Below are 11,163 nucleotides of genomic sequence, written 5' to 3'. Positions count from 1 at the left end.
TATTACAGCCCACTCTCGGGCTACCGTGGGGAGGTAGTGTGAGGTGTAGGCGAGGACCTGACACCTGGGCTGAAAGTTCAGCCTCAAATCGGTCAACCCAGTCCTGCACCATGCTGCTGACTGAGACAATGCAAGGGGATATACGTTTCACACTTAGTGCAACACACCGGATATGTACTCTGTACTCTGTACTCTGTACTCTGTACTCTGTACTCAATGCAATGTTGATGTTTGTTGACGTCTCCTTTTGGCCGTTGTATCGACCCACCTGCCACTACAGCCAATACATCTGTTCAGTGTGGTTCTGGTGGTTCTGAAGCAGATACAAGGCATGCAGGTTTGCCGTAACACACTCGCTGGTCTACATGATACTCTGTATGACAAGTTCTGGTCCTGCCCCCCTCCATCACCGTTTAAGGCAACCTATCCCACCGCCTGACGCCCCACAACACTTACACATCAGAACAGCCTCATCTGACGTACTCTAGCCGAATTAAACTGGCCTAGATAGCCATCAAGTATTAAGCACCACCAGTGTCCCCGGGGGGTAGCTCACACAAATCTCAACTTAAACATAAAGAGATTAGACAACTTTTGCAAGATATTAGCTGTTCAAAAATTAGAAAAATGTCCCTAAGCCCCTTGAACACAAGGCATTCTTTTGTTCTCGCTGGCCCGGCACGGCCAGGGACTAGTAGGGACGTGGGGCTGGTGGGGGTGGGGGTGGGGCTGGGCAGTGCCTGGAGTTTGGGATTGGGGGTGGAGAGGGGGGGGTCACTGAGCCTCTGTGTGTGGGACCCAGGTACACCACTGATCCAAGGCCAGTAAACCCAATCAGGCTGGGGAATTAGTGCAGAGAGGGATTAAGACTCCAGTCCCGACCACTACCACTGTAGAGAGAGAGAGAGAGAGAGAGAGAGAGAGAGAGAAGGGGAGAGAGAGGGAGAGAAAAAAACAAAGGAGAGAATGAGCGAATGAGTAGTGTGGCCACCCAGAAGGTAACAATTCCCAATAGCCAGGGTGGGTGCTGTGACATCCCTGTACCTGTCTCTATCCCCCGTCCCCGGCAATTATCTTGACAGAATGTAGAATAATGCATCTAATTTCTATATAGGTTTGTGTTGGCGAGAGAAACAGAGAGAGAAGAACAGAGAGAGTTAGAGAGAAGGGGAGAGGGAGGGGGAGGTATAAGAGTTACCCAGAGATAACAAGCCAGAGCCACTAGTCATCACAAACCGCTTGTGTCTCCGAAATCACCCCCCACCCCCCGTCTCTCCACTGCACAACCGCCAATGGCAAACTGGGTGCCCAAACACAGACAGGAGGGCCATGTGAGTAAGTGTCATATGGAACAGATTTAGTTAGTCTCCCCCACCCTAAACCTCCCAGTATCCTATCATCCAATCAAAGGAATAGACACAGTCCCCTCCCATCCGCACCACACTGCAATCCCCAGCAAAGCTGCAGCTTCATGGGTGCCAGGGAGAGACGGCACGGCAAAGACCTGAGCGAGACGGAGGAGAGGAAAGACAGAGAGAGACACAGGGAGTGGAGGGAGGGATGGAGTGAGAGAGTAAAGAAGAGAGAAAGAAGAGACGGAATGACAGCGAAAGTGGTGTCCTACACTTCTCAGCTCAATGTCCCTCGAATGTTCTCCCAGCCTCTGAATTGGTCCAAGGCGTTTTTTCCCCTGGGTCCCAGTTTTGCTGGGGGCATATCTGCATATATTGTTGCATATTTCTGTCCCCGTCCCATACAAAAGCTGTTTGTGTCAGACACACTGACAATATTTTCACCCATTGTGTGCCCTGCCAATCTCAGTTAGGCTACTGTCAATCATCAAACGTGAAGTTATTAGCGCTCAACGAGGAGATATTTGGAAGTGCATATGTCTGTGTCTGTGTGTGTATGTGTGTGTGTGTGTGTGTGTGCGTGCGTGTGTGTTCGGCTGGGGGTTTGACCTCTGTGGTGCCCTTTATTTCAGCTCATCGTCTCCTTGCACTTCCACTATCTCTGTCACATTGACACTTGCATTCTTTCACGTTAGCAGCATTGCAGCGCGGGCAGATAGGCCTCCAAGTATCATGGACACACACAGATACACACAGACTCCGACTCGCTCTCACACACACAAGCACAGACCACGGCACACACACACACAGATACACACAGACTCCGACTCGCTCTCACACACACAAGCACAGACCACGGCACACACAAACACACACACACACACACACACAGACGCTTCATTGGTAGCCAGGGTTTATGGAAAGCGGGAGCTCCTAGTCAGACACCTTCTTCCCGGGACGCTTGTGACCATGTCTGCTCTAGGTGAGTTGTGTGGCTGCAACCTTTTGTTTGTTTGTGCTTTTAGGTTGGGGTCATGACAATGGAGACAGAGAACTGTCTCGGGACAGTATCTTAAGACTACAACACTTTGCCACGTCGCACATCTTTTGTTGACGTGTGGAGGGGAGAACCGACCAACCAAAGCAATGCTCTACTTGTGAACCGTTTTCAAGTTGACATTTATGACTTGGAGAAATGGGAGTCAAAATTGCACAAATACACACTGAGTACACCAAACATTAGGGACACCTTCCTAACATAGAGTTGCACCCCAGGGCAGTATTTCAAGACGTTTAGTGGACGTTTAGTGGATGTTTCTCTTCCGCCTCTCAAAGCTGCAATATGCCACTTTTTGAGTGACCCGACCAAATGTGCATAGACATCTGCATAGTTATAGATCTGTCATTCTCATTGATAGCAAGTCTAAGAAGAGGAAGATGTAGTATGTTCTATGGGCGCCCATTCTATGTTTCTCATTCCTAAGTTTTGTTTTTGTGTCTTTAACTTTCGGTTTTGTACACCGGCTTCAAACAGCTGAAAATGAAATATTTTTGGTCATTGAAAATATGTTTCACCGCGGTTTAATTGGTATATTGATTCTCTACACTTTACATTGCTTGTTTTGTCACATAAACTGAAATTAGGTGAACTATTCTAATTTTTGCAACCAGGAAATGTCAGAGTTATTTCTGCATATTCCACCTTTAAACTTGTAAGGCGTGGATATAAGGACGAACAACTTCTCTCTTAGACGGATAATATTTAATATCCAACTGCGAGGTTCACATAGAACACGACATACTTCAAAAGTTAATTCAAAGACCACTCGGGAACCTGCATGAACCCCAACATCTTTCAAAATGAATAGTCTCGTGGTCGTCCATTCACCCCGGCTCCACCACCAGATCAATACACAGCTGTCACGCTCTCGCCCACCTTCTCCAAACGTCGCAGATAGAAACACAATGACCAGAGCTGATTTGAGTCTCTAGTCTACAGGACAAGCACTCATATCTGTTCTACGCGATAAGTTGAGCGTTCCATAACGTTTGCAGCTTCCTGAACAGGGCCCGTTATTTCCAGTTAGGGATGGCCAGTCCCCTCCTGTCACTCTGTTGTGGCGGGTCATCCATATTCCTCCAAGACAGGTTGTCACAGCCCTCTAACACGGGCCATCCCTCATCCTCATCCTCCCTTTTCTCTCCCTCTCCTTTTCCTCATCCGTCCATCAGCCTGACAGCTTGGGGTGCTGACCTCTCACCCCCAGGGTCAAACTCCTGGTTACCCACAATCCCTGGCTGCTGAGGAGCCTGACCAGAGCCCAGCTCAAACAGAGCCCCCTGTTAATAAGAGTAACAGATTACGCTCGTTTTGTTGCTGTTTGCAATCAATTCTGGAGGCGCACACCTGGTATGGCGAGGCCAGTGGATGCAATCATTTATATAGCAACTGTCTTCACAAGGGTATCAGCATTCACTAACTCAGAGAGGCTGCTGCCTACATTGAGACCCAATCACTGGTCACTTTAATAAATGGATCACTAGTCACTTTACACAATGGCACTTTACTCATATCACATGTACAGTTGAAGTCTGAAGTTTACATACACTTAGGTTGGAGTCATTAAAACTCGTTTTTCAACCACTCCACAAATTTCTTGTGAACAAACTATAGTTTTAGCAAGACGGTTAGGACATCTACTTTGTGCATGACACAAGTAATTTTTCCAACAATTGTTTACAGACAGATTATTTCACTTGTGTGTGTGTGTGGATCAGAATTGGGTCAGAAGTTTACATACACTAAGTTGACTGTGCCTTTAAACAGCTTGTAAAATTCCAGAAAATTATGTCATGGCTTTAGAAGCTTCTGATAGGCTAATTGACATCATTTGAGTACCTGTGGATGTATTTCAAGGCCTACCTTCAAACTCAGTGTCTCTTTGCTTGACATCATGGGAAAATCAAAAGAAATTAGCCAAGACCTCAGAAACAAAAATTGTAGACCTCCACATGTCTGGCTCATCCTAGAGATCAATTTCCAAAAGCCTGAAGATACCACGTTCATCTGTACAAACAATAGTACGCAAGTATAAACACCATGGGACAACGCAGCCGTCATACCGCTCAGGAAGGAGACGCGTTCTGTCTCCTAGAGATGAACATATTTCGGTGCAAAAAGTGCAAATCAATCCCAGAACAACAGCAAAGGACCTTGTGAAGATGCTGGAGGAAACAGGTACAAAAGTATCTATATCCACAGTAAAACGAGTCCTATATCGACATAACCTGAAAGGCCGCTCTGCAAGGAAGAAGCCACTGCTCCAAAATTGCCATTAAAAAAAGCCAGACTACGGTTTGCAGCTGCACATGGGGACAAAGATCATACTTTTTAGAGAAATGTCCTCTGGTCTGATGAAACAAAAATAGAACTGTTTGGCCATAATGACCATCGTTATGTTTGGAGGAAAAGGGGGAGGCTTGCAAGCCGAAGAAAACCATCCCAACCGTGAAGCACAGGGGTGGAAGCATCATGTTGTGGGGGTGCTTTGCTGCAGGAGGGACTGATGCACTTCACAAAATAGATGGCTTCATGAGGGAGGAAAATGATGTGGATATATTGAAGCAACATCTCAAGACATCAGTCAGGAAGTTAAAGCTTGGTCGCCAATGGGTCTTCCAAATGGACAATGACCCCAAGCAAACTTCTAAAATTGTGGCAAAATGGCTTAAGGACAACAAAGTCAAGGTATTGGAGTGGCCATCACAAAGCCCTGACCTCAATCCCATAGACAAATTTGTGGGCAGAACTAAAAAAGTGTGTGGAAGCAAGGAGGCCTACAAACCTGACTCAGTTACACCAGCTCTGTCAGAAGGAATGGGCCAAAATTCTTCCAGCTTATTGTGGGAAGCTTGTGGAAGGCTACCCGAAACGTTTGACCCAAGTTAAACAATTTAAAGGCAATACTACCAAATACTAATTGAGTGCATGTAAACTTCTGACCCACTGGGAATGTGATGAAAGCTAAAAATAAAAGCTGAAATAAATCATTCTCTCTACTATTATTCGGACATTTCACATTCTTAAAATCGTGGTGATCCTAACTCACCCAAGACACATATTTTTTACTGGGATTCAATGTCAGGAATTGTGAAAAACTGAGTTTAAATGTATTTTGCTAAGGGTGTATGTAAACTTCCGACTTCAACTGTATATACTGTATTTTATATTATCTATTGCATCTTGCCACTCGGCCACCGCTCATCCATATAGAAAAATGTACATATTCTCATTCACCCCTTTAGATTTGTGTGTATTAGGTAGTTGTTGGGGAATTGTTAGATTACTTGTTAGATACTACTGCACTGTCGGAACTAGAAGCACAAGCATTTCACTACACTCACAATAACATCTGCTAACCATGTGGATGTGACCAATACGATTTGATTGGATTGTTACCAGGATTTTATCTGCAACTGTGAAAGTGAAGGTGCCTTTGGCATACTTGTACCGAGGCAGCACCACCTCTATCACATACCATCCACACCTGTGTGAAAGAACAAAATAACAGAGTGGAGGGGAGGAAAAGATCACTGCAGATTTTACCCCGCTCTCTCTCCCTCCCTCCCTTCCTGCCCTTGTACCTTGATTCCTGTTTAATATCGAGACTGATGAGCCCAATTTGGGCCTCGTTCTTGGACCGGCCGCAGTGATTAATGGGCCAGCGAGGTGGCATCGGCGCCACGTCCTCTACACACACACACACACACACACACACACACACACACACACACACACACACACACACACACACACACACACACACACACACACACACACACACACACACACACACACACACACAGACACAGAGCCACGGACACTCTGCCACCAAACCTGGCTTGTAATTGATGACACCATGGCCAGGCCCACCATTTGCAAATCAAATGCAGGCGAGAGGACTCTCTTCTCTCCAACACCACCTCTCTCTCTCTCTCTCTCTCTCTCTCTCTCTCTCTCTCTCTCTCTCTCTCTCTCTCTCTCTCTCTCTGTGTGTCTCTCTCTCCCTCTCTCTCCCTCTCTGTGTCTCTCTCTTCCTATGTCTGTCTGTCTGTCTGTCTGTCTGTCTGTCTCTCTCTCTCTCTCTCTCTCTCTCTCTCTCGCTCTCTCTCTGTCTATTCTCTTTTCGATTTCACTTATTTCATTAGGAGTTTGTCATGCAAATGGGGGAGCTGGGTGCAGGGTGTGACATCCCCTCCCAAAGCATGATAAATATTTGATCAGGCCTAATGGAAATTGTCAAGCCCGTCTAATTGTGCCACCCATTATATGAAGCTCGCTATCAAAGGCAGACATACCCTTTGACCCCCCCCGTCTCTCTCTCCTTGTCTCTTTCTCTTCGTTGCTATCTCGCTTTGGTCTGGGGGTGTCGCGTCTCTTTCGGTCCCCTGTGTACAGACAGGAGTCACTGTGAGACTGCAAAGTCTGTCCTTCCCGTGTGTCACAGCTTCCTCCTTCCTCCTCTTTCGCTCGTCTCCATTGTTGTCCTCCTTTTGGTTCCATGTTTTTTTGTTGTTTCCTGTTTGGGGAAATGCAAAGCTGTGGGCTGGGCTCAGAACTCAAGCACCCGCGTTCCTACACACAAGCATTTCTACACACACAATTCACACGGAATGTTAGCCCATTCCCCTGCTGTAACATTTGATATGGACATCTGTCATAGAAAGTGACACCACACATAACCCGCTGCGATAGCAGACATGATGCTTGGTTACTCCTTGGATTTTTAAAAAGAAAAAAACGCTCAAGGCTTCTTTGATCTTTTCTCCTAAACTATTTCTCAACTAATTCATGTGGGGAAATGGGTTTGGACGGTTGCTGTGCCTTTCAGAGCCTACGACATCAGATTCTGATTCTGTTCGCTTTGCTTTCACATCTGATCGTTTTCACAGAATGGACGCAGAGACATGTGAGTGTATGTAGACGCACAGTACATCTTGTAAAGCAGTGAAGCGGACCCATTCCCACTGTTCCCGTATGTCCTCCTGGTGGTTGACTGGAGGCTCTATAGCAGCGTTTTGACGAACGCGGTCCTGGGGACTCAAAGAGGTGTGCATTCTGGGCTTTTCCTCCCAGCACCACACAGCTGATTCAAGTAATTACCTCATCAACAAGCTTTGATGATCTGAATCAGCTGTGTGGTGCTGGGGCAAAAACCTAAAGGTGCATCCGGGGGGCCCAGGATTGAGTTTGGGAAACGCTGGTCTATAGCCTCATTACATTCCAGCAGTTTTGTCTCTCTACTGGGGGACCAGGGTCTGTATCCACAAATATCTCAGAGTAGGAGTCCTGATCTAAGATCAGTCCCCCCCACCCCTCCTGTCCCTTCATTATAATCTAAAAGGCAAAACTGATCCTAGACCAGCACTTCTACTCTAAGATGCTTAGTGAATATGGGACCAGGGTTGCTTGGTTTCGTTAATATGTAGAGAGTGGTAGCTAGCTAGTGAGCCCATAGACAGAGGCCAGACTGCGGCAGGGAGGTCGTCTGACTGCCAATGAGACCAGGCAACCAGACAGGGTCTCTCCATTCATCAGCACAACACTGTTTGGCTTCCTGCTGTTTTGTGTTTGGAAAAGCAGCCCGTTTGATTCGAATACTGATTCCCCATTGATAGCCTCTCTCGCTTCCGATCTAATTAGCCCAAGTTTTGTCTCTGGCTAAATGGAGATGGTGGAGGGGGGAAGCTGGGGGGAGGCAGAAAACAACACCACACTGCTGTGAATCTTCGACAAACAAAAAGAGTCAGGAAGAACAACAAACATACAGGATGAATGGGGGGGGCCTTGGACAGAGGAATAATTAAGAAAGGTAGTCTCATTGAGGTCGGACATCTTTATGCGAGAAAGACCTGGATTTGTAGAACATATGAGCACCGTGTGTTGTCCACGTCTGGAGGAATGAGATGCCACAGCGCTATGTGTGTGTTGGGGAGGGACTGTGCAGTGGGGGGGGGAATGTGCTCGTTTCAGGACGTGTGCTATATTTCAACACAGCCTCTCACCCTCTGTCTCTCTCTGTCGCCTCTCTCTCTCTCTCTCTCTGCCCCCTCCACCCCTTGACAAAACCCACCCAGGGCAACCCAATTCTCTCTGTAACAGTGGAGTTTCAGCCTGCTCCTCATGCATCAGTGGGACAGAGGATAGCACTCGTAGGCAGGCAGGCAGTCTTCAACATAGAGATACATTAAATTACTCTGCGTTCTACTTATTTCTATGGTTTTCAGTGGGGACAGCAAGGCCAGGGACAGCTCTCTCTCTCTCTCTCTTTCTCTCTTTCTTTCTTTCTCTCTCTCTCTTTCTCTCTCTCTCTCTCTTTCTCTCTCTTTCCCGCTCTCTCTCTCTCTCTTTCTTTCTTTCTTTCTTTCTTTCTTTCTCTCTTTCTCTCTCTTTCTCTCTCGCTCGATATCTTTCTATCACTATCTCTCCCCCTCTCACTCTCTCTTTCCCTCTTCCTCTTTTGACTCTCTCGTTGGGCCCCTGAGAGGACCCTTGTCTGGCCGATGACTAATAGTGGGGCCTGTGCAGCGGCCCCTGTCCCTCCCCCCAGAGGCCCCAGAGAGCAGCAGCCTTATTTGGGATGTCACCTGCTGCACTCCACTCAGCTCGTCAGCCTGATAACAGAGACAGATGAGAGAGGGGGTATCGGAGCTCTCCCATTACACCAGGGGAGGGCCACCTGAGCTAAAGACGGCCATTTGTTCCCAAATCGACCCGCCGACCCCCTCCTAATTACCAGCCAATTATCTCCAAACGCACGCCGTTCACCCCCACCGCCAGCGTCGGCGACCCCTTTACAAATTGCTTTTCGCTCTATCTGTCGTTGTCTCGCCATAGTGGTCTATCTATTGAGAGAGAGAGAGAGAGAGAGAGAGAGAGAGGTGGTGTTTGTGCACATGAGAGAGAGGGCCTCCACAGAGGTAACCTCCCTCACACACACACACACACACACACACACACACACACACACACACACACACACACACACACACACACACACACACACACACACACACACTGCTGGCACTGAGGTCAAACACACACACTCACCGGGGCCAAGTTGGGTGTTATTTAGGCATAGGAGAAAGAGGGGGCATAAAACAACACATGCACACACACACACACACACACACACACACACACACACACACACACACACACACACACACACACACACACACACACACACAGCCCTGTGGCACCACTCAGTCTCAGTGCTGGGACAGGGCTCTGAGAGGGGGTCCGTGGCGGGCCTCCGGGCTGGCGGAGAAGCGAGCCGTGCCCCCGTTCCCAGAATTCTTTGTGGCGGGCCCATTGTTTGGCGCTGCTGTATACAGTATTGTGCGCTGGCCGGCTGATTGTGTCTGTGTCTCCGCTCCTCCGCTTCTCGACTCGAGGTTGTGGAGGAGGTAGAGGGAGCGGTAGTATTGTTCCCCCCTCCTCCTCCTCCTCTCTCCCTCCTCCCCCTCTACACTTGTTGCTCATTCTCCTGCCTTCCTTCCCATCTGTTTCCCAGTCTTCCTTCTCACCGCCAAGCAAGATGGATTCCTCCACAGACCACTTCTACTACTTCTGTTAGTGCGTATGTGTGTGTGTGTGTGTGTTATTGGAGCTATGGCTCCTCAGCTGGAGGAAGCTGGGTGGGGGGGGTTATAATGGAGTGATCCCAGATATCATCTCTCCTGGGTCATTCAGTGACACATCATCTACTAGCAGCGCCACCTCTACTGGTGCTTGATCCACTTTCATCTGGTTCAATATGATTCTGGACTTGACCCTGTGTAGTGTATGGAACAGGATACATGTAATATATATGTTTGTGTGAATGTGTATATGTATACATATGTGCATACACACACGCAGACACAGACACACACGCAGACACAGACACACACACTTTTCTTTCACTTTGTCAAACTTGATTTTCCTCTGTTCTCGTGTCTTTCCTCCTAGCTAGACAGTGGGTGTTTCTCAATACTGTAGACCTTCATTGCAAAACAGTGTTTTAATCAAGTATTTGGTGACATGAATATATTTAGTATAGTTTTATCTAAAAAGGATAGCAATTCTTTGTGGCTAGCTAGCTAGCCAGTTAGCCCTATTAACTTACTATGGCCCCATTCACTAAACCTTCTTCCAGCCAGGGGAAAGGCAATAGAGTCGAAACAAGATATACTCATAGCAAATGTTTTACTTCATAATAATCAGATAGCTATATCGTAATAATCTAGCTAACCAGATTGTTTAAAATAGACCGAAAACTAATGTTAGGCAAGGTCGATGTAAATTCTTTGTGGGTAGCTAGCTATCTAACAATTCTTTGTGGCTGTCTGGATACTAGCAGTAGCTAGCCCTATTGACTTACGACCTACGCACACTACAGTGAGTGTTTCCCTGAGTTTTTTGTTAATTGACATTTTTTTGTACCCCTTTTTCTACCAAATTGGTAGTTACAGTCTTGTCCCATCGCTGCAACTCCCGTACTGACTCGGGAGAGGCGAAGGTCGAGAGCCGTGCGTCTCCCCGAAACATAACCCTGCCAAGCCACACTGCTTCTTGACACACTGCTCACTTAACCCTGAAGCCTGCCGCACCAATGTGTCGGAGGAAACACTGTAGTCACATCGGATGCGCCCGGCTTGCCACATGGAGTTTCTAGAGTGTCATGGGACAAGGACATCCCCGCCAACCAAACCCTCCCCTAACCTGGCTCATGGGTCTCACGGTCGCGACACAGTCTGGGATTGAACC

The 11,163-nt window shown here is 47.5% G+C and overlaps 1 protein-coding gene across 1 annotated transcript in view; it reads left to right on the top strand.

The window, feature by feature from the left end:
• Positions 1 to 2,181: 2,181 nt before the first annotated feature.
• The window catches only part of prdm16 (PR domain containing 16), a 182,282-nt gene continuing 173,300 nt past the window's right edge, over positions 2,182 to 11,163 (top strand). The window contains 1 exon segment of the mRNA XM_042299359.1: positions 2,182 to 2,334. Coding sequence (XP_042155293.1) covers positions 2,322 to 2,334 — 13 coding nt within the window. The 5' untranslated portion in view covers positions 2,182 to 2,321.

This window comes from Oncorhynchus tshawytscha, linkage group LG16, assembly GCF_018296145.1.
Source record: "Oncorhynchus tshawytscha isolate Ot180627B linkage group LG16, Otsh_v2.0, whole genome shotgun sequence".
Lineage (NCBI taxonomy): Eukaryota > Metazoa > Chordata > Actinopteri > Salmoniformes > Salmonidae > Oncorhynchus > Oncorhynchus tshawytscha.
This window is presented reverse-complemented; position numbering and strand designations above follow the sequence as displayed.